The sequence below is a fragment of the Ixodes scapularis genome, unplaced genomic scaffold (assembly GCF_016920785.2).
Source record: "Ixodes scapularis isolate PalLabHiFi unplaced genomic scaffold, ASM1692078v2 PGA_scaffold12__126_contigs__length_90152505, whole genome shotgun sequence".
In the NCBI taxonomy this organism is placed as follows: domain Eukaryota; kingdom Metazoa; phylum Arthropoda; class Arachnida; order Ixodida; family Ixodidae; genus Ixodes; species Ixodes scapularis.
Genome location: NW_024609838.1, coordinates 6,361,197 through 6,384,323, shown reverse-complemented (window position 1 = coordinate 6,384,323; position 23,127 = coordinate 6,361,197). Strand labels below are relative to the sequence as shown.

The 23,127-nt window shown below is 46.5% G+C and overlaps 2 protein-coding genes across 2 annotated transcripts; one reads left to right on the top strand and one right to left on the bottom strand.

The window, feature by feature from the left end:
• Nucleotides 1-1,120: 1,120 nt before the first annotated feature.
• On the bottom strand, nucleotides 1,121-3,814 carry LOC115332212. The gene is made up of 2 exons (XM_029994610.4): nucleotides 3,624-3,814; nucleotides 1,121-3,518 (listed from the first exon to the last, which is right to left on the bottom strand). The coding sequence occupies exons 1-2, from the start codon at nucleotides 3,662-3,664 to the stop codon at nucleotides 1,217-1,219; spliced, it is 2,343 nt and encodes a 780-aa protein (XP_029850470.2). The 5' UTR covers nucleotides 3,665-3,814; the 3' UTR covers nucleotides 1,121-1,216.
• A 434-nt stretch (nucleotides 3,815-4,248) lies between these two features.
• Nucleotides 4,249-22,677, top strand: LOC8041806 (probable rRNA-processing protein EBP2). Its single transcript, XM_002414983.5, has 9 exons — nucleotides 4,249-4,474; nucleotides 4,653-4,739; nucleotides 10,827-11,032; nucleotides 13,515-13,638; nucleotides 14,512-14,601; nucleotides 14,679-14,754; nucleotides 16,930-17,038; nucleotides 20,469-20,610; nucleotides 22,549-22,677. The coding sequence occupies exons 1-9, from the start codon at nucleotides 4,436-4,438 to the stop codon at nucleotides 22,606-22,608; spliced, it is 933 nt and encodes a 310-aa protein (XP_002415028.3). The 5' UTR covers nucleotides 4,249-4,435; the 3' UTR covers nucleotides 22,609-22,677.
• The last annotated feature ends 450 nt before the right edge of the window (nucleotides 22,678-23,127 follow it).

Sequence of the window (23,127 nt, the reverse complement as noted above, 5' to 3'; positions counted from 1 at the left end):
TTCAATAAAAGTTCGCGGTGCGCTATAGTTTATTTCTTTATCGTATTGAGTAATTAGAGAGTTTAAGTAGATAGTGTTCCCAGGCCACGGTAATCGTAGCGGGAGCTCGCGCTGCCACTTCGATGCATGCTCTGAAGCGCACGCTCGTAGCGGTAGTGGGCCTTTGAAAATGATCTACTAAAACTCCCTAATGAGCGGGAACACAGCCTCTATAAATTCAATATTTTGGCCACAGCCCGAGTTTCTGCAGCCAGGCAGACAGCAACGCAGCAACAGCCGTTACCACCTCGATCGCAGGTGTGCCACTGACTCCTCGGACTCTGCAGGAGCCTCTTCTTTACGATATTCGTTCACTTGAACTCGGTGAGAAAAGTGACATGCACCGCTTGACCAAAACGCAGGTCAAGGGTCAGGGTGTCACATGACACACAACATGACGAGGATAAACAAAGTTGTACAAGTGTCTTGCTGCAATACTCGCCGATCTGTGAAAAAATATAAACAAATGCGTAAACAAATAAAACCCTGTGACAAAGCTCACTTGACGGCATCCAAGGGCTACAATTGGCACATCTCTTCCCTTCCTTCACTCCAGCGCACAGTAGCATCTTTTTGATTGCCATAGCTAGCTGCACAATCCTGATGCACCGTGGCCACTTCCTGCTACAACACAGCTAACTTCAAACGCACAAATGTAGAAAAAAATATTTAGCGCAGTTTGTGCAAAGTAGCAACATGTATGACAAATTACAATATACAAGACCTTACAGCTGCTACTAGTCAAACCAAAGCACTTTCCAGGGCTAAAAATTGCTGTTATCAACCTTCACAATGACCACTTGCTTCTGCAACATCTTTTCGTTTCAGACATGTGGCAACACACATCTGTTAGCTTTAGACGCACAACGCCTAGGAGCTCCTCTAGTCAAGGAGAGGACTAAAAATAGAAAACTGGAAGACTCACTTTTTTTCAGCTGCTCACCACTGTCTAGAGGGCACAAGTGCAAGCTGTCCTCCAACCGAGCTAAAAGCATAATTAATTTTTTAACAAACCTTCCTCACCTTGGTGTCTTCCCCTAAGATCACTGTCATACAACTTAGAAGATGAAAACAGCAGGGACAATCAATTCAAAAGCTTTATAACAAAATTCCTAGGGGGATTTCCCTTGCACCACAAAAACAAGACATGGTGCCCCAAAATTTTCGTTCAAATCTGTCAGCAGTGCTTCTTAGAAGAGCTCGGGCCTGCTGAGAGTCCTTTAGGCTTCAAGATGATGTCAGTGACCTTGAGAAACTGCCGGATATGCAGCCAGTTGTAAAGACCAATTTGATCTAGTTGGGCTCTGCTGCTTTCACCGCACACCACAGTGTCTCTGACAACACCTGCTTCTACCAGGAAGTGTTCGTCGAGGTAGCGCGTGCTACTTGCTACTTTTCTTTTGATCTCCTCTTCCGAATCGCTGGTAGCCTTCTTTAATGCTTCAACAAGGGTTGAGCCCTTTGACACCCGCTCGAAAGCCTCGGCAAAGCGTCTGCCACATGCCCCCATGACAAACTGCACGGCACGATGCAGGGTGGACAGATTCCGTCGCACAAGTTCTTGGACCCCAAACTGGAAAGTCTGCGTGCTCACAAAGATAAGCTTCTCCCGAACCTCCCCGCGAGTACCACAGAAATATCTATTTGGACAGTGCTCTGGGTTCTGTTGAATAGTTGCCGTCAGCAGGTAGTGGTTGTTTAACAGACCACCTGGCACTTGGTCGAGCACTTGGCTATGTTCAAACTCGAGGAGCTCAAGAGTTAACGTCTTCAAAGTTTTACTGCTCTCCAGCATCTGCCAAAGCAGGTCCGCCTCTGGAGGTTTGAAGGTCCAGAAACTGATACTCAAGCTTGTAAGACTAGTATTGCCAGCAATGCCCTCCACGAGAATCCTCGATGATGCTGAGGTGGCACGAAATTCAAGAGCGACATGCCTCAGGCTGCTGGTGGTCGACAGAAACAGTGCCAGCGAAGTTGCAGACTCCATTTCGATTGGATGATTCAGTCTAATCTTAAGTTCTTGGAGCTGACGGTGTTGAAGTAGATGACGAAATGCACCAGGCAGCATTGGACGAGAGTCGTATGATGGAAAGTAACGTATCTTGGTCAGGCTTGTGGAATTCTTCAGGCTGCTCTCAAACACCTGAGGGTCATCAATGCTAGCACTGATCTCCAACCTTCCTTCAGTCCCTGTCTCCTGCATGAGAAGGATGATGTCATGGAAATATGTATTAAAGTATTCTTTAAAGGTGACTAGTTGAAGTGACTTGTTGCATGCCAGTGCTTGCAGAAACACACGGTAGTCGGGGACATCCATGCCGAGTAGACCGAGGCTCAGCTTCTCCATCGTAGTGTTCTTACGAACAGCCTCCGCAAATGCAGGGAGGCACTCAACAGTGCTGCCTACAAACACCAATTCGCGAAGGCCCGTATTACATCCTACCAGCTTGGCGAGGGCTACTCCTTCGATTTGCCACTCCTTGTAGTCACTGTAGATCCCAACTTCTAAATACCGGAGACCTTTATGCTGTGCAACTACCTTTCCAAGCAACCGCTCTGAATCCTCGTAGAGTATAAACCCCTCCAGATGCAGTTCCTCCAAAGAATCGTTCTGCCCCACCGCCGTGAAGAGTGCATCTATCTCATCGTAACAATGAGACTGGTGCAAGCACAGCTTTTTCAGGGTCTTGCTCTCTGCAACAAACTCTGTAAAAGCAACATTAATAGATTCGGACTCCAGAACAAAATCCTCGGACTCTAGAACCATAATCTTCGGTAAACGCTTCAAGGCTTGGACTAATTGCATGACATAATCGTCATGATCGGTATTTCCAAAGTCCATTTCAATGGAAGGTAGTTTAAGGGTATGCAGTGTTGAAATCTCTGGGAGGGTGTCTCCCAGGTCACCTAACGCACTTGGGGACAAGCAAACATGACCCATATCTAGCTCCTCCAGATGTGCAAGTGTTCCAATGGCAGAGATGTTGGTGAATCCTTCTTTTTCCTGCCAGTCCCTCAGCGTCAACTTGTTCAGCCCAGAGTTGAGCTGCAGTGCGTCAGACAAGACGTCCTGATATTTGGGGTCTATGGTTCTGGGGAGCATCAAGGTTTTGATGCAACGGTGCTCCTGAAGTAGCCAGTGTAGCAGGATCCACCCACGAATGCACAGGTCTTCTGCACCACCAACTGGCTGACGAAAGAGATGCATTTCCAAAGGAAAAAAGCCAAATTCTCCGGGCTCAACTTCTTTCAGTTCCAGACTGATCCACCGCAGGAAGTTGTTGCAGACACTGAGGTACTCCACAATGTGGCAGAGCTGGGCGCCCTCTGCAGAACAGGGTGCAACAAATTCCGCATTTGTTTCACCGCCGACGGAGTTGAGGAAGAAAAGAATCTCTTCAGCAGTCGAGACACCAGGACACCGCTGACTGACGTGCGCAGCATATCGATGAAGCATTTCGTTGTTCTTGGTGGCCGTGCTACACGGGATAAAGAAGAAATTGCCTACGTCAAAGTTGAACGATAGCCAACGATAGGCGCTTTCTAATACCCAGCACGGGCAAGAAATGCAAAGTGAAACTCACGTTCTTTGCTCTGAAGGGCGCTTTCTCGGCGGATGAGACATTCTTGGTATTGGAAGGGCTCAGACAGTAATCGCGGGGACCGCCAACAACACGTCTTTGTACAAACATTCAACAGTACAACGAATGCGCCGACCGAAAAACGCGAAATGCGCGCGCGGAATCGGCTCTGCTCTGATGGACATTGGATAAGTAAAAATCGAAAGAATCGGGCGGTTATATGCGCCACCTAACGCACAGCAAAGGCAAAACTCCCAGGGTTGGGTTTCGGCGGGTTTCGCAGTGCCTCGGTTATTTCGGTTATTTTCGAACATTTTGCTCAAGGTAAAAATAGCGCAATGGCGTATGCCCTCTACCCTGTTGGCCCCTGGTTGGCCCTAAACCAGTTCTACAGACGATGCTACAGACATGCTGTAAAAATAGTTAGAGTGCAGGCGGTGCAGGCGGTGCAGATGATTGTAAACCTGAGACTGAGTACTGAGTCAGAAAAGAAAACACAACAGAAGGTAGAAAAAGAGGAGGCAACGTCTTAATTGAGACGTTGCCTCCTCTTTTTCTACCTTCTGTTGTGTTCTCTTTTCAGCTTCAGTCTTGGTGAAATGCGATGCCTCTAGTGGCGGTTTAAAACACTTCTCACAGCAAGCGGCACGGCGGCATGCGTGATAGGGCAACGGCTACGATATCACAGTGGGACGTAGTCCACGCTGTTAAAGGTTAAAGTGGTTGAAGCCTGGAGAGGAAGGCTCATTTCGACCGTTCTGAAAATTTTGCGCGGCTGAATTCGTGCGAATTGCTTTGCCCCGCCAAGTGGGAACATGTCAGACTCAGAAGATTCAGTAGACCCTGACGAAGAGGTACGCCATCTCAAGATCTCGTTCCAAAAGTTTCCGAAGAGACGGCCCCGTAACCACGTGTTGTGAGATGGAATGGCTCTTTGGCCGCTAACGACTCTGTTTGGCTTCGCTTGCTGTAGCATCGTGGAATTTGTGTATTCTGCTCGTATGATTCAAGCCGGGTTTCTTTCCTCGGCAGCTGCAAGAAAGCCTTGCGAGGGGAGACCTCAAGCCCGGTTTGTACAGCGTCGTGCCGCACGTCAGACAAGAACACATCAACAACACGGTAAGCGGCATAAAACTGGCATGTTTTTATAATGTTTCTATCGTCCTTTCGAGTTCAATGGCACTAAATTATCCAGATAAACAGATGGATGAAGCGTACCGATCAAAACGCCGAGAAAACAAAGTGCTGAAGGAGAGCTGGGTTCGGATCCCCCTCCCGACCATCCGTGTTTCTCGGCGGTTTTGTTATTGTATTTTATTGGTACAGTTTATTCACCTGCATAGCTGGACGGCATAAAATTCAAGTAAACAATGCTAGCCCCACTGTATGTTGAGAAGAAACATATTCCCATGAAGTTCATCCTCACCTTTTTCTCCAACCTCCCCCAAAAATGTTAGGAATTTAATTTCCCTTTCTTCATTTACTGCTACTCTAGCATATGGTGCAGTTCTAAGCAGCAATTTTTTACGAAGCATTTCTAGAAGACAGACAGACAGTGCCATGTGGCCCTGAGGGTATAGTAAATAAATAAGTAAATAAATAAAAAAAAAAAAACCCACACCAACCCAGGCGAAAATTTCTAACTGGGACCAGTTGGCACCTCAACTGGTTTCAACTGGGACTAACTGGTCCCAACTGGGAATCAACTGGGACTAACTGGTCCCAACTGGGAATCAACTGGGACCAATAGGAGTCCAACTGGGGCCAGCTGAGGGGTCAACTGGTTTGAACCATTCCCAGTTGGGAGTCAACTGGTTTGAACCATTCCCAGTTGGGAGTCAACTGGTTTGAACCATTCCCAGTTGGGAGTTAACTGGTTTGACTCCCAGTTGGGAATGGAGTGCACTGAAACCAGTTAACAAAGTAACTGGTTGGAGCGATTCCCAGTCGGACTTCAAATGCCTTTCCCGTTCCCATGGGGGTGTATTGACCTTTGCTAATGAAGAAAACGAAAAACATTAACATTTTTAGATTTATACAAATAGGGAATTTTTAATTACTGGGGTACATTTATATATTTATAAAAATAATATAAAAATTTTAATTAACTAAATAATGTTTTAATTGGAAAATATAATTAGTGACAAAATGTGTTCACCTACATTTACACTTTTAGTGCATTATTAAAATATATTAAAACATTTATTTAAGTACCTACAGTATTTTTTTTTTTTTTCTTTTAATAAATAAATTTATCTTTTGACTAATCAGAGCTAGCCGGCCGCCGTGGCACGCGGGTGCGGATTAGTGGTACGCGCTGTCGACAGATGGCGCTGCCTATGCTGACGCCGGAGTCGGACGGAGCCACCATACGCGGTAGAGAAGGGTCGCCATCGCCCAAGTTGGCGTCGTTATGAAAATGTCGAAACTACAGCTGCGCTTCTTTGGACCTAACTGTACACACACCAAGGTGGCGGCGGTGAACTTCGAGGATGGAAAGATGCAGTTCAGCGATCGGAGGGCACCCAGGAAAGACCGGACGCACATGGACCGGACGGAAGAGAACACGCCGCGGAGAGCACAATGGCGAAAATGGCGGGAGGTCTACCTCGAAAATGTTCGACTGTTGTGGCAGAGATTGCAAGGTGGGAGCGCTACCGCATCTTATCAGGACTTCACCTGCCCAACGCAGGATCACGGGTGAGCACCTTTCTTCACGCGATGGGAAGAGCAGCTGAGGACGTCTTCACTAACAGACGCCAGCGGCCGATCTTCCTTCATCTCATGAATACCACCTCTGAAAAAGTGATTCAACCGTCGCAAGCAAGTGGCTAAACCCGGAGCGTGTACGTCACCGAACCTATTTAGTTTCATTCTCCAAGTTTTTGACAATAAATTCTTGTCAACCTTCCATTTTGTGCCGTGTTTCATTGTTGCTGGAGTTGGTACCAACTCCAACTGGGACCAGTTGTAACTGGGACCAATTCCAGCTGGGACCAACTCCAACTGGGAATTGTGCCATAAACCAGTTGCAACTGGCACCAACTGGTCCCAGTTGGACGACTCCAACTGGGACCAGTTGCAACTGGGAATTGTTCCATAAACCAGTTGCAACTGGGACCAACTGGTCCCAGTTGAAAATTTTCGCCTGGGAAGCACATGACCGCGTCATGTCACTCCAGGTTGTCATGTGTCGTAATGTCACCTCGCATGGTCACGCAACCCAATGTGGCACCAACCATGTCGCCTTCGTACAAGTTCGCTTAAAGTGAACCGGAGTGCCGAATAGGCGACCAAACTGCATTGCCTCGCTATCTAGCAGTGCCGGCTGGAACTCATAGGCTACATTTGCACATGCGAACGTCCCTTCTGCGGGGGATTCCGTTTTCTTCTTCCAACTCGCATCTTATCGGTGGCTTGAGTGGCGCAACGCTCTTCCTAAAGACACCGCCAGCTGCTCAGCTCGTACGGAAAGATACTCGCCTTCTCTCCCACTTGCCCTTAGTGCTATCTCCCCATGCGAGCGGAACACCTAGCAATGTTTATCAAAACCGCGTTTGGCAGCTCGAGACGCCAATAATACGAGGATTAAACAAGAAAGACGGAGCACACCGCGAACGGCACGCGCGTATGCGCAGACGACAGCTGTCTGTTCCAGCCGGCGCTGATAGGTAGCGAGGTGATGCAGTTTGGCCGCTGCTCCAGCACTCCATTTTACTTTGAAGGAACCTGTACATACGTGACGTACGATTTTTCCAGGTGTGACCAAAATGCTCGCAAATGTTTTTGCTGTACCACGATCTATCAAGTGCATGTTAATCTTTGCAAATCAGTTGGCAAGTCTATAGTCATTCACACCGTGAAAACACGTCTCTTTTTCAAGGGGCACGGAAACGAGATGACGTGACCACGAGTTCTTTACCTCTCGCTTCAGAGTCGGCCAGCGAGAAGCGCAATGCGTGTTGTGCTCGTGATGTCAAGAGTCCCTTCATGGCCACGAGTGCTTTAGTTGTGAGCGTTGCCGCTCGGTGGCATTAACACATGACAATTTTGCCTAGTAGTCGTATCCGAGGACTGTACGCCCTATGGCCTATACATTGCTTTTACCCGTAACATCGTTCGCGACCATGCCAGTTTTTTTGTGTGCCACGAGCGTTCGGTTCACCGTGTCAGTTTCCCACCGCAGAAGTAGTAGCTTGAGGGAACCAGCAGGAAGAAATAATCTTCAGTATGCAACAATGGCGACACCTGCAAGCCATGTACAGAGTGTTCCCCAAAAAAATTTACAGGGTTTTTTTCACTGCAACAATAAACTATGCATGGCCGAGTGCTCATTCTACGCCAAAAGGTAGCGCTAGAGGTCAAAACCTGATGCCAAAGTTTCAACACAAACGAGTATTTTATTAAAAAGTTATGAGTGATTTTCTCAAAATGTTAATGGGAAAATGGGACCCATGGTTGCCCGTTATCGGTTACTGCCGCCATAGAGCACCATGTGGGTGGGGAATAAGCGTTCAGCGATGCATAGTTTGTGTTTGCAGTGAAAGAAACCCTGTAAATATTTTTTTTTGGGACACCCTGTATATAAACCGACTTATGTTTAGAAACAAACTGGAGCGCCCCTAGTGGACGCCACCGACGCCGCGCGTGCGCGATGGATTGTGGGCAAGAAATTCGCCGTCGCCCATAAATAAATCATTGAAATGTGTCGGTGTGCATCTCCATGCTCTTTTTCGCGTTGGAATTGTTAATTCTGCGTCTTCCTGGCAATGTCCGACTTCTTTAGCTGCCTCAGTGAAATTAACGAGGCTCAGTACACCGCAAAACGTTACGTGAATAATGTTACATGCGGCGATTCAATCCGCGTGGATGCCGCAAAATGAGCGCTAAAGCCTGATTGGCATGGTGAGACACTGCTCGCTATTTTCAGTCGTGACGTAGCTCGGGCTGCAAAAGCGTGGACCATTGCTGAGATGGTCGACGTCGATACTAAAAATCGCAAGCAGAATCGGACTAAGTGAATCAGGCATAACAAGTTGGTGATGGCCACTGGTAACAATTTAAATCAACATCTCCTTGTATCTACTGTTTACATCGAGCCTGCTTACCCCAATCAACCTTCAAACTTAAGTTCTTTCAGGCCTGCACTTACTTCTTCATATCGCAATTACCGGGCCAACGTTTGGTCTCGGGCCGGTGTCGTCTGGAAGAGCAGACGACAAGCAGAAATGTTTGAAAGAGCAGACGACAGTTCAATGATCAGGCGGCCATTTGGACATGAAGACGCACTGAGTGTAATCCGCAGGTGGTCGGTACAACTTGAAGGTTTTTCCACGTTTATGTTGGAACAAAACAAATAAATATGATGACCACGAGTATCCGTTAATTCAACCTAAAGTGCTTCCTGCCCAAGCAATTGTGGTCCGACGGCGTCTGGTTTTCCCTTTTCACGGCACATATCCACGTTCTCGGATGAACCGAGCACATGAAAATTTTCTTGACTCTTTTGGTACAGCCCCAGTTGAGGCGTTTTGACAAGAAGGCAGGTATTTGTTTGAATTAAAAAAAAAAAAAAAAACGCAGGAACACGAGTTCCACATGGGGATTTCCGCCCACAACCCCAGACCGGAAGCGCGCTCGACGCGCCACCACTGTGCCGTGACGTAACAGAGTTGAGTTTTGTGTGTAAGGTATTCACTGGGTGCCTATATTTTATTTATTATTCACTGCACATCCTGGAGGGGTGTGGGAAGGGGTGGGGTGGGGGGAAGTGGTATGGTTGGCTTGGCAGATAAGCTCCTGCCTATCGTCTGCACATCATCAGATTAAGCTCCTAGCTATCGTCTGCAAAAAACGGCGCTCTTGATGGTGTGGAATGCACGTTGCAGAAGCGTTGTGGAAGTGCTAACATATACAACGTGGTAGATGCGTGAGCGTTCTCTGCTGAGTCACATTCCGGACTGCATAACTCCACGAGCAAACTATACTGCCACGAACTGGCGATGCTTCTTAGATACTTGTGATGGGATGGCATTCCAACGGAACTTCACAAACCGCTACCAGGCACAATTTCAAAATTGGTAACTCGTTTTAATATTAGTTTTCTTGACTTTTCTCTTGGCAGCCTAGAAACTCTAGTCTAGACTAGCGTTTCTGGGCTGCCGGCACAACATAGACCACATCTAGACAAAGAAATAAGTGCAAACATTTAGTTTCCGTAGCCCCTTAAACACTTGGCTTACTACATGCACTCGTTGCCTTCTGCTATGCTTCGCTCGAGGATCGTGATATGCAGACTGTGCCATACAGGTCGTCAAGATTAAATCGCTCCAAAGTTATACGCCCATACTTTGCCACAACAAAGCTATTTCAAAAATTGTTTTCTTTTTCCTAATACCTTTGAACAGGGCAACTGCTTGCCGTAATTGCTTGTTGAATGTCTAATTCTTGACCCATTTAAAAACCTCCTGCTATCATACCTGTTGTCATCTTCCGCTGCTTGGGCAGTGCTACTGCCTGCATCATTTGAAAAAAAAAAAAGTGTAATTGAAGGTAGAAGCTTGTTGCTGGAGGCTATACAGCTGGAATGCCTACCTAAAGTTCTCATCCTGTCGGACGAAATTCACAATAGCTATTTGTGAAATCGGTAAATGAAAATGATGCCAAAACCAACATTCAGAGATATCCGCGCTTTGAAGCGCCATGATGTCGGCGGCAGTCGAGAAAATTTGCTATGCCGAGCCTTTGTTTCGTGCTGCTGCGTGGGCACTGGAGCGAGCTTCCAAAGCACTGATTTGACAACATGAAACTGCTTGTAATCGGTTAGGAACGAATTCTACAGTCGGAAGAGTGATCCCCTGCCTGCCGCTGACTTCACTTTTTCATTGTTGCCAGTAGAGACATCCAGTTTAAAAAACATAATGAACCAATAACTTGTCGAAAAAAAAGTTAATTTTGGCCATATGCTTGGGATACTTTTTCGGCGACATTTGTTGATTTTTTTTAGCAAATTTCCAGGGAAGTCGGAGACCACGAAGAGAATGCTAGAGCACCCCTTTAAAGAATTTATGTTGAACAGAACAAACAGACAAGAAAAAGATGGGGCACATATCTTTGTACTTTGTTCTTTTCTTGTTTTTCCTTCCTGTTTTGTATCAGTCTTTTGCAAACAGGCTCGTTAGTAAAGGAGGTCTCTGGTTTGCGCAGGCTGCCCTGAAACAGAAGTTGGCCGAGATGGAACTGGACCTCGATTGGATCGAGACCCTGGGCATGGTGAACACCCTGGCACCCCTGACACCCGAGGTGAAGCAGCAATACGGGGAGCTCCACCTCCAGAAGAACAAGAAGGGCAAGGTGGTGTCCGGGCCCGACGAGGACCCCGTGCACCACGACTTCAAGCGGGAGATGACCTTGTGAGTTCGAGCCGCTGACCTGCTGAAGCGTGCAATTTCCTTCATTATAAACTCCAGAATCGTAGTAAACAAAAGTATGGCTTCACACAGAGTATTGCTTACTTTCTTTTTAATGTGGTACGTTAGGATGCATGTATGTCTGCACAGGATCCATTCTTCTTTATTTCATCAAATACGCACATTTTAAAAGCAAAGAAGTACACATTTTTTTTCTCTTGCTACCAAATTTTGTGAAAACTACTCCGTGCAACGTGTGAACTATGCACAAAAGTTTAATTTTTAGGGTGACGATGTGCCATAAAGCCGCCAAGTGCACCCAGAATGCAGAATTCTAGAGTGTCTGCTAGACAGGACTGCCGATAAACTGCCGATGAACTTGGCTTGTTGGCAGGTCATCGTCATGTCTGTTTTATTTCATTAGGGTTTTCTTTTATATCTGTAGTTCATAATCTTGTCCTCAAAAGGACAACGGCTAGCCAGTTCGGTCGATCGCACGCACATCCCGTTAAATTTGCACACCTCTGTTCAATTCGACTGCACAGGGCCACCGTTTTGTAGCCATCTATTTCGGTGCTGCAATGCAGATTTTCCAACAAAGTTTGGGTACACCGGGAGTATTCAGTGGCTCCACTGGAAACAACAAAAGTCGAGTTTCATGAATGTTTCCCAAGTTCGTTCGGCGGTATTAGAGGGTTGACGATATCAACGGGGCCGCTCGGACGACCACCGCAGGCCTTCTATTCTCGAGCGATATACTGAGTACTGGAAGATACCACGGAAGCGCCCACTTTGTGCAAGCGCCCACTTGGGAATTCTGCAAATTATACGTCAAGCGCCCACCCCGTCAAAAGCTCCGGCATCAGCTCCGAGAACATTTGCCTTGTTGCGATTGCCACGAGACCGCCAGCGCCGATGACGGGGGTATCTTGTGAAAATAAATGTGCTTTACTTTGATACTGATTACCCTGCCTTCAGAGCTCTCTATTGGCCACTATCTTGGCTTTTAATAATTTGACTCGGACAAGTGCCCATGTCAAGATAAACCCTGTTTTTACTGGAAGTGGGGTAGGTGCTTTTCCAATATTTTAAGGTACTTGTTTTTGCTTGTTAAGTTATGCAGTTGCATTTATCTTCTTGATTTTGGATGTGTCTGGTGGCAACAAGAAGCTTGGAACTGGAAAAAGTGCTTGTAGTTTACTTGAAGCGCATTTTGCCAGTGTGCTTTTTTCATCACTTGGAGTACAAAACCTCCAGTTATAATAATAATAATAATAATGCTTTACTTTCTGGTAGTGTCCAAAAACAGCCATTAAGGCCTTCGTATTGGCCGATTATGAACAAAAATGAGCTTCATGTTAAAAGTACAGCCAACTAAACAAACAAAATACAGGAACATCAGAGTTCTGTACAATGAGTATATGGCATGCTAAACGCAAAACAAAGCCCTGCACTAAAAACAAACCGAATACATATAAAAGACTGGTCTTTTCAGCATTGATAAGAGATTGGGTGCATATAGGTCCAAATCGGCATCATAAAGTTCATTATTCAAGTGCGTAATTCTAGACATGGGTGAGGAATGATATGGGTTATTCGGATAAAATGGTAAGATCAATCTACTACTTTGGATTGGTACGTGAAAGTTCACAGATGACAAAAGGTATATGCTATCGATTTGACCAGAAATTAATTTATATAAGAAGATCACATGGCAAATGGTACGTTATTTAGATAGCTCTTCTAAGTCGAAGTTGTTCACAAGCGAATCATAATTATAGTAACAGCTACGATGAAAGTATCTATCATAAACTGTTTACACCAGGTGCTTCTGAACACGCTCAATTTCATTGCTCTGATTAGAACACAGAGTTCCATGCTACGGTGCTGATTTCAAGTTTTGAGGGAACCAAGGAACAAACTAAATATATCAAACATGTAAAACTCGAAACGTTGCGCGTCATTCGTGAAATTGGCCCCAGTTTGTGTAGGGAAGTGCCCACTATTGAAGTGGCATAGTCTTTAAATGTGAGACAGCCATCAACAAGAACGTCAAGGTCACGCATGGTAGAAACACACTGTATGGCTGCTGCACAGGGAAGTGTGTATTGAAAACCTATCTGATCGTGCTTCCTGGACAATGAAATAATTTTCGTCTTTTGTGGGTTCAGAAACAAATTACTAGATGAGTCCCACCTTGACACGCTATCAATATCTTGTTGCAATAATAAACATTCTTTGATTTCACAAACCAATGAATAGGGCTTCATACTTTGTGTCAAATACCTTTTATGTGTCCCATACTCGATTTTATACTTGTGGACAACTTTGTGTGGCATTTCAGAAGTGGGGAGTGCTCGTGCACAGTCTTGGTGGGCGGTCAAGCTGTACGTGCGTTGGTACCCATAGCTTTGACTGCTTAGCCACAGAAAGCCGTCTGCCAATATAACGATGTTTGAACATTCTTGTTTCTGCGGTGCGACAGCTACAGGCAAGCCCAGGCGGCCGTTCTGAGTGGGATCCCGCGACTACACCAGTTGGGCGTCCCAACCAAGCGGCCGGACGACTACTTCGCGCAGATGGCGAAGTCCGACGATCACATGACCAAGGTAAGTGCAGGCACCGATGAGGCACTCCGTAAATGTCGCTGAGCCGGTGTATCTCCGAATGTTATGCGTCAGGAGCCTGTGTCTGACCGGCGTGTTTGCCATGTGCTCAAACGTGGTTCTTCGTGTTCCACGTGATGAAGTCGTAAACGTGTTACAATGTTGCTCGCTGCAATCTTGGCGATAGCACACCAGCAGAGGTTGATGCAGCAGACGTCTGCTTTGCTTTCGGTCGCTGGACTACAGCAGCTTGAGCGTCTACGAGTTATGCCTCAAGGAGAGCAATGCTTGTATATCCGCTCTTTTTTTTTTTTGCCGGAACTTCTGTGACCAACTGCAGGATCGTGACACCTGACAGCATGATGCACCGGTGCCCGCGAAATACTTTGTTGCCACTTTGAAACCACTTCTGATGCGTGGACGGTACGGGACGCTAAATACGCCGGTCGCAGGCTCGTTCCGAGCTCCGTACCCACGTGCAAGTTGCGATTCGGGGAAGTGAATGTTTTGGAGATCGATTGGACGCTAGCCGCTTTCTCGGTGAGATGACTTGTTATGTTTTAATTTTCCGGTTGTCTCCGGGCTTGCCGCGGTTCACTGTGTAACGGTTCATACTATGCAGTGGCAAAAGTCTGGGCAGTGCAAGAGGCTTTAAAACAAGCTTTAGAACAAACTCTCAATGTACTGAAGTCTTCGAGACAACGGTCGGCTACCATTTTCAAAGGAAGATTGGCTGCTTTTTGCCAGCCTCAGGTCAAATTGTCCCAATGTTTCAGCATACGTTACGGTTATGTAGATGTCACCCTGGGATCTTTCTGCTGAAAAATGAGTGATTGCACTGAGCTAGTAGTCATTAAAGCTTGTTTGGTTTTGTAGGTCAGGGAAAAGCTGCTGAGTAAAAAGACAGCGCTGGAGAGGTCCGAGAAGGCACGCAAGCTGCGGGAGCTGAAGAAGTTTGGCAAGAAGGTAGGCAGAAAGCCCACGTTGTGCAGTGTGGATGCGGGACACCCCCCTTTAATCGCTCAATTCCTGTCGTCTGTCAGGTTCAAGTCGAAGTGCTGCAGAAGCGGCAGAAGGAGAAACGAGAGATGATGGACAACCTCAAGAAGTTCAAGAAAGGTGGGTGCTCGGCATTTCGTCGCGCATTTGATCATTGGTGACCTGATGTTTTCGTTGGGTTGTCTCATTACTTGGGGTTAGTCAGCATTTATTTTTTATGAGTAGGTATTCTGTGAAGTCCCGTGTGAAAACCCTCCCCCAAAAGCTAGCCTATCCCGTTTTTGGGGGTTTTCTTTTGCTAAATATCTATAACATAAAATTTCTGGAACATCGGCCACTCACAATTTTCGTCGGATATCACGCAATGTCCGACGGGAATCATGTCTACCGCGCAGTCTGCGGTACCGAAACGTCTGGCAGGCGAGTTTGTAGCAGGTTCCCGCGTGTTCATTGCACCATGACATGCGGATCTTCTGCGTCTGCAATCTGCGGTATCTGTTCCTGTTTAGGGCGGATTTCTGCATTTTTTAATGCAAAAGCGTTAACTGTCCCGAGGAGTGAACCCATGTCATCAGCTTTGACGCTGCGCTAAACGGCACCCAAAATCCCCTGTCCCAATGGAGCAAAGTGAAGCCGCAATTTGATATATATGCTCCCATTGGCTGGCATATGTCATCAAGGAAGGAGGCTCCCATTGGCTCTTGCGCAGCGTAGTTCCAAAAAATGCCACCAGAGAAGTCCTCTCCTTGGTGGCGCAGCGCACGTAGCGACCCGGCCGCTGGTAAGAGGGAGCAGCTGGCCGCAAAGCCCGTGCGGGCAAACTCCAGAAGGGCTGCACGGCCGAGCTCGGCACGGCCACTTCACGAGAGCGCGCGCTCAACCATCGGCCACTACCTCAGCAGTAGCGAAACGTGGCCGTCCCCGGCAGTACACCGCAGACGAACTAAGGGAGCGGAAGAATAACATTCATGCTTTCGCATTCACAACTCATAAGAAGTGCTTAGGTGCCGTCGGACTTTTGTCCGCGGTCTGCGTGGCCGATATCGGTTCCGCGCGATATGCAAGTTTGTGGCGGTTTCTCGCTTGTTTGTCACACCATGAAACACAAATCTGCTGCGTCTGTAATCTGCAGTATCGGTTCCGGGTTAACATTCTTACGGGATTTCGCAGTAAGTGAATAAGGAAACTAGGAAATTTTTAGCACTTGTGTGTCTTATTGGTTTGACATGCATATTTTTACGTTAATTTTCTCTCGCGTGGTATTTGTGCTGACAATATATTTCTATTTGTGATTAGGGGGTGGTGACTTGCAAAATGACTGTGCATGGGCAACAGAGGTAGAGCAGTGTCATACCGCACGATTTGTGGCAGTCAAATACCCCGGTAAAGTTGCTATGTGCGATCTTATCGGTAATTGCATTAAATTGATGCCGGATATGTGTAGAAATAATTTTTATTGTGAGTCCATTATTTTGTAGGCAAAGAATTCAATCGTCACTCTGCACTACCACCATGCCTGAAAGTGACAGATACACACATTTAGGTATGAAACTGCTCTAGGGTTTTGTTGAGACAGCTTGGCACTGAAAATGTTCCAGGATTATAATTGTCAGTCAATCGATCGTCAATTGTCTGTGCTGTCTACTGTATGTCTAAAAAAGTTAATTGCAAATTGCTAGATAATTGCATTGCATACAGTAAAACCTCGTTATAACAAAATGGGATATAACAAACTTATGGATATAACAAAGTAATCATAATTCCCCTTGCTTTCTAATAGTGGGAAGAAATGGACATTGGCTATAGCAAACTAATGGTTATAACGAAATAATTATGACCGCTCCTTCAACTTTGTTATAACGAGGTCTTACTGTATATGAAACATTTTAGCATCTCAATCATTCAGCGATACTATTATAAATTTCCAGACGCCTACACTCACGGCACTCTTCATCAGATATAACTCGTAGCATATGTGCACTCCATAGTTGTTTTTAGGACGAAGCGATACTACGGCTAATCAGACTTGGAAATCTGTCGATCTTCCAGAGCCTTCCATACTTTCGAACTCCTCTCCTGCTACGCGCACAGGTGGACAAGTTCCTCCTCGCCTACTCCACTGGTCGCATAACCTCCCCGTTAACCAATCAACGTCGAGCACCTCACTCCTCTCTCGCCATCAACCAATCAGTGCTGAGCCTCACGGCCATGCTTTTATCCGGGCTTCACGAAATGCCATACACCTAGCCAATGAACGTTTCACATTAAAAGTGCTGGTAATCCGTGCGCTTTCAGGACAAGGATCTTTGGACTTCCTGGAGAACACGGGACGGAAAGGGGGACCTCAACGTGGGAAAGGGGGGACGGCACCTGTTCCTGGGCAGAGTCGCAAGTCCCTCACAAAGTGAGATGCCAGTAGCACCCCTCTGACAGCATGCATTGTTTTGTCCCAGGAATTTGTGAACATAACATGCAAAAGACTTACGATGAAATGTCATAGTTGTGACGTCTCGCAGCAGCAAGCGCAAACCAGTCTTTCATGGTGGCTGCGATTTCTTCGGAAACCAAGAATATAAAATCATTGGCAGGCTCGACCTTTCTCTATGGTCTAATCAGCGACCCCGGAAGTGTATTTTACGTGGGGGGGCTGGCGGTCGAAATAAAGGGTGAAGTGTGTGTGTGTGTGTGTGTGTGTGTGTGTGTGTGTGTGTGTGTGTGTGTGTGTGTGTGTGTGTGTGTGTGTGTGTGTGTGTGTGTGTGTGTGTGTGGGGGGGGGGGGGGGGAGAGAGAGAGAGAGAGAGAGAGAGAGAGAGAGAGAGAGAGAGAGAGAGAGAGAGAGAAAGAGAAGGGGGAAGGGGGTAATTAAAATTGAAAAAAAAGAATAGTTATTACCAAGATTTCACTGTTTATGAAGGTTAATTATCATTTCGTATACCGTGTGTCCCTACATTAACCAAAATTCTCGTCACAAGGCAATGAAATGTTAACATACAATTATTTTTATACATTAAGAGAAATGCGACTTTCTTTAGAACACATCACCACAATGCAATGCTTTTGGAAATTAAATCCAAAAGCCAGCCGTCTCCGTGGATCCGAGGCAAAGCGCCGGCCTATGGATCCCCGGGTGGTGGGTTCGGATTCCCTCAATCTGACGGAGGCTTATTGCAGAAAAGGCGCCCGAGCTTTTGGATGCACTTCAAAAGATCCCCAGGTGGTCCAAATTAATCCTCAGTCCTCCGCTGGGGCGTGCCACATGCTCGTCGTTGGGTTGGCATGTAAAACCCCCAAATTTGACTTTTAAAACCAAATGCCCACCTAAAGCGGTCAGACGATCTGACATACCTACTTCACCGGGAGTTCACGTACGATGTTTCGTTAGCAAGTTTGAAGTGACCGCGCAGATTGGCTTACTAACGTAGCGGGCTACGATTTAGTACAGAGGTGCCCAAAAATGGTGATTCATTTTTATTTTCTTTGAAGTATGAAGAGATAAACCTTTTTAGTGAAAGAAAAGAAGCATTTTTCTATGGGCAAATTTCCGCGGAATCTCTTTTTCGCGAAACTATCAAATACGTTTTGGGGCAACGGAGGCGTCTATTATGACTGAGAAAAATGAGCTGAATAAAAATAAAATACAATAATACATAACATTGCCTTCATTTCGCCAGACTTAACGCCACAGAGGCTTGAAATATTTGGTGTTTACACGCAAAATTAAAAAAAAAAAAATTTTTTTTTGTTTACGTGAACTAACTTTATAAAATTTCACTGATTACTTCTACTATCTAACTACGTCTGTGTGCTAAATACCTTCGCAATATATTGCAAAACTCTTTTATGCGGTTATTTCATAGGGGCAAAGAAACATCGTGAACTCCCTGGACTCCCTGCAATGCAGTTCATGCGATCTAAGATTTCACAATCCCCTCTTGATTTGCTACGCATGCACACACACAAAACTGAAACAAAACCTACCAGATTTTCGTAAATTCTGGGTGACTCTTGGTACGGTACGGTCCGCTGCTGCCGTGCCGATATTTTTGGATATTTCCGGTGGCTGCTTCCCCTGACAAACTGCCAATTTCTTGGGTCCCCGCAACCACGTATCAAGGAGCGTCCTCTTGGTCGCCATAATGATTAAACGTGTAAAACTTTAAATACTGTTTTTTTTTTTTTTTTTTTTTTAGTGTTGCACTCGTTGAAAAAAACACATCCTCTGATGTTCAGATGTCCGAAGAAACCGTCCGCGGATTTCAGTGACAGATCTACAACTGCAGTTTCAGTGGAATGACAGGGCGAGGAGAAGGAGGGCTGGGGAAGAGGAAGCAGATGAGCTGCTAGAGACGAGGAAAAAAACGTCCTTCTCGTTCCAGCAGCTTCACTGGCGATGCCTTTTTTTTTCAGCATGTTTCCCGTTTTCATGGTCGTCTTTGAAAATAGTGTAAAATTCTCTGGGCGTATAATAGGGTGCCCGCCTGAACATAGCAGGCTGGCTCGGCAAGAACCAAATGGTGTTTCGGAAACCAGACACAGAAATGCAGGCGAGAATGCCGCGATTCTTTGATGTCTCCGACGACCACCGTGGTAGCAGCGCTTCAACACAGACTGCAGTGCGATGTCCCCCCTAACAAACTGTGTCGCTTGCTAAGGCCTCCTCTTGCCTTGGGAGTTTGGGAAACTTTTTCCCCTCAACTTGCTACCCCCATCTGTAGGCAGTCCCCCCCGTTCAAGAAGGGCTTTCTTCTCGCGCAGACCGTCTCCCCACCCCGCGATCGGCTCTCCACACGGAAGCAATTACCCGACCTTCGCGGTTACTCAGACCCCCAAAACAACAAGAAACACAACAACAAAAACGCAGTTGAAAAAAGAAATAGCTAGGAAAAGATTTTTGTACTTTTTTGGGGAAACGTCATTGCCCGAAATAGAAGCAAACCGAAGAAGCCGGCTAGCTGGGTGGACAAAAACAGTGCGCTGCGCGTTCCCCCGCTTGGCCAACACGCGAGTGGAGTGTGGGAGGGCACAATTCCCTGACTGTGCTGCTATGCAAGCCGCAGGCGCCGGCTCTTTTTCTTCTTTTTTTTTTTTTACTCCCTCCATTTTTTTTTTTTTTTTTGAAGCTGCCTGCGTTGTCCGCTATTTACTAACACTTTGCTTTACTTCGTTTTTGTTTTTTTCGTTATTTTTTTTCTAGAATTTCGTGGGCGAATGTCGTGCCATTATTCGAAGTAAACCCCGGCAAAAACAGAGCCAAGTACGTGGCTTGGCTGAGCTGAGCGACAACGGCAACAGTGGGGAGGGGTGTGCAGGCATTGTTAAGTACGCCTCGAGCCAAACGCACGGGGGCTCGTAATATTGCCCAGCACCCCCTGGAAAATGTCAGCGGGTGCTCGAGCCCCCGTTGCCCCCCCGGTTCCGGGGTCCCTGGGTCTAATAATGCATGAAATGCAGTAATTTAAGCGGTAATTTAAGTTTGTTTAGAAGGCGGTCATCTCTTTTCGGTAAGGGATGCTTTTTCAGTGTTTGGGTCAGGCGGATTATCCCCAAGCATTCCAATCCCCGTGTCCTGTTGTCTTCAACATATACCCCGATAAACCCCGAATTTTTGCCCAACACCAAAGATTTATGCCATAAAACACTTTATCTGTGGGAAAAAATAAACCCAAAGAAGCATCCCCAAACGAGAAGAAAGCTAACCCCGAAAGCGTGAAACCCTACTTCTAAAGCATTGAAGATGTCTTCCTTAACAAGCATAAACTGACTGAAATATAAATCACACGGAAGTGTCACCGGTGGTTTGCTTGACCCACTCTGGACTTGTGTATGGCTTCCAGGTCACAGCTGAAGAAGCAGTACAAGGACAAGAAGTATGGCTACGGAGGTCAGCGGAAGCGGTCCAAGTTTAACACGGCCAGCAGCTCCGCAGACATGGGCGGTTTCAGCCGCAAGAAGCACAACACCGCTCCCGGCAAGAAGGTGACCTCTTTTGCTAGCACGACAGAGAGATCCTCGAAACGGGCAAAAGAACGAAACTCTAGAAAAGGAGCGCTGAGTTACGTTGATTAGGGTTCAGTAAAAGATGTTCGTAGGTATATTCGTGGAAGTAGACAAAAATGACAAAGCTTATTAAAAAAGCCTATGGGAGCAGGGGAAGTAGACAGTGAGATTAGGTGCAATATTTGAACATGTTATCGATTTTATGTTAGGGTTTCAGTGTTTCACTGTCGTAAATATAGCAGACAGTTCTCTTGGCAGAGCACAATTTATTTATTTTATTTATTTATTTAATACTGCAACCCACTCTTTTCATAGTTTCTTCTCGCTGCGTTTTCCGATCCCGTGTTATAGGCAAGATCTCTGCAGCACCGCAGTGGTACTTCCATGTTATGCTTCTTGCAGTCTTCACAGTACTGGACTGACAGTAAAGCTCCTAGAAATGAGTGGTCGTTGGTGCTGTGTTGGCTTAGCATCACGTAGCCCACCACAAAGCTGTAGTGAGGTTAAAATGTGTGCGGCGCACACATCCTTTTGCAGTGCGTGAACTCTGAGAAGTCATAAAGTCGAAGACTGTGTCGATTCACAACATTTGTCATGTTCTCACCATGGCTACCGAGATTTTTTACAAGTTGGCTGCGCTCCTCCGGCCATTGCATTCGCGCGGTAGAGACTTTTACTGCGGGGCGCTTGGTGGCACTTGCAACCAAACCAAACAACACAAATAGCCATGAATTATCATTGTCATCATTATCCTCGGTCTACGGAACTTCAGAGCAGCGCTAAATGTGCTCCCCGCCTCTTGCCGCAGCACACAGACCTTTGACAAGCACTTAGTAGAAATTTGAAAGTTCATCTTTTCAAAGCACGAAGGGTGTAGAACAAATGCCCACGATAATGTGTTCAAACTGCGCGTGTAGTCATTTCAGTTAGATATAAGAAGTCGTGCCAATCGAAATCAGGATGGCGAGTCAAAATATAGATTTGCACTAAATAGTGATAGTGATTTATTTTGGCTCGGGGGAATCGCGGCGCCGCATTGGGGTCGATACTATGAAGGCCCACGGCGCCGCGTCCAACAATGGTGAGATTGTACTGCACAGATGAACTTTTAAAAGAAGTGATGATGGTTTAATAGGAGCTTGTGGATGAGGTTGGGGGGGGGGGGGGGGGGGGGGGGGGGGTTGATGTTGCGGTTGAAGAGAGCGAAATTTGTTAGGCTTGCAGCAGTCTTTGCGACGGTGATCTTCGTGGGGCTGTCGTGGGCTGCCGATTTCTAGCAGGCCGGTCTCGAGCGCCTGGCGAGGGCTTCCTTCGTGTACGGTTTGCAGACGAGTCGCCCGAATTCCAGCGACGCAGGGAGTTTAGCACCCCTGTTGTGGGGCCCTAGGGTTGGTACCAGTGTTGGCCAGGCGACTGTCTTCGTGAGAGTGGGCTCTGAAGTTTTCTAGCTTGCGGTCAAGCTTGTAACTTAGCAGCACGACCACCTTGTCCATTGAAGACATGGTGTGTGCCACTGGTCCGGCTGGCTCTCCGACGATGGGAAAACCATGTCTTAAGTCCAGCTGGCTTCCTCATCTTCCGATCTTGTATTCCGAGGTATCGGCCAGCAATACAGCGCAAAGAGCGGAGCAGCGAATAAAAATTAAGAATCGCCAGATATCGACTTACCTTTCTCTATCCTAATGATGAGAATCGTGAAGATGCAAGCTTCATGCCGAGGGCTCACACTTGACAGCACGGTTTGAGGCAATTCTGTTTGTTTCTGGTTTGGTTCTAAGCGCCGCATGCGAAGATCTAGAAAACTGACCCAGCTCGCTTTTTCTGTTGGGCAGCTGAGCATTTGGAAAGGCCGGTGCAGAGTGCGGGAAACATTTCGGAGGCCATGATTCTCACAGTTGTACCTCGATTTTTCCGCAGAACCAGAGGCCGGGAAAGGCCAGGAGACAGAACATGAAGAACAGACAGCGGCATAAGTGAAGAAGAGTCGTGGGGAAGGTACGCTAAGGTGGGAGCATAGTTTTTGCAATAAATTTCACCTGCATCACATCGACTGTGCCGCCAGTGTAAATAGCGACCGTTTCCCCAGGAAGTTCTTCCTGGGAAGGATAGACCGTAGGAGAGGTCCCAAGAATCCGTAACGGCGTGCATGTATTTAACGTTCCGAGTGCCAATGTACCAGACTTGTCTCTCACTTGAAGCTGGTAAGAGTGCAGTGCAATCCACTTGTAACAATACCAGATAAAACGATGTACCACTTATAATGATCAGTTTCTAGAGTTTCTAGTCCAGATACGATAATCGGTCATAACAGCGGAATTTTCTCGTTTTCTCATCATAGTTACAAGCGGATTGTACTGTAGCAGGACATCAACTTCTTTCTTGTGTTTGGATTTGGCTGTCGGTTATCACAAAACACAAATGGATCAATTTCGTGGAAGCATTTAAAGGGACAGTGCAACAAGTTTTGGACTTCCAATTAATTGCGGAAACTAATGT

Bases quoted from the DNA above. Each gene is read 5' to 3' on its own strand.
- LOC115332212 (XM_029994610.4), bottom strand. From the start codon at position 3,664: ATGTCTCATCCGCCGAGAAAGCGCCCTTCAGAGCAAAGAAC. The intron at 3,519-3,623 runs GTGAGTTTCACT...TATCCCGTGTAG, and splicing joins CGCCCTTCAGAGCAAAGAAC to CACGGCCACCAAGAACAACG.
- LOC8041806 (XM_002414983.5), top strand. From the start codon at position 4,436: ATGTCAGACTCAGAAGATTCAGTAGACCCTGACGAAGAG. The intron at 4,475-4,652 runs GTACGCCATCTC...TTTCCTCGGCAG, and splicing joins CAGTAGACCCTGACGAAGAG to CTGCAAGAAAGCCTTGCGAG. The intron at 20,611-22,548 runs GTGACCTCTTTT...ATTTTTCCGCAG, and splicing joins ACACCGCTCCCGGCAAGAAG to AACCAGAGGCCGGGAAAGGC.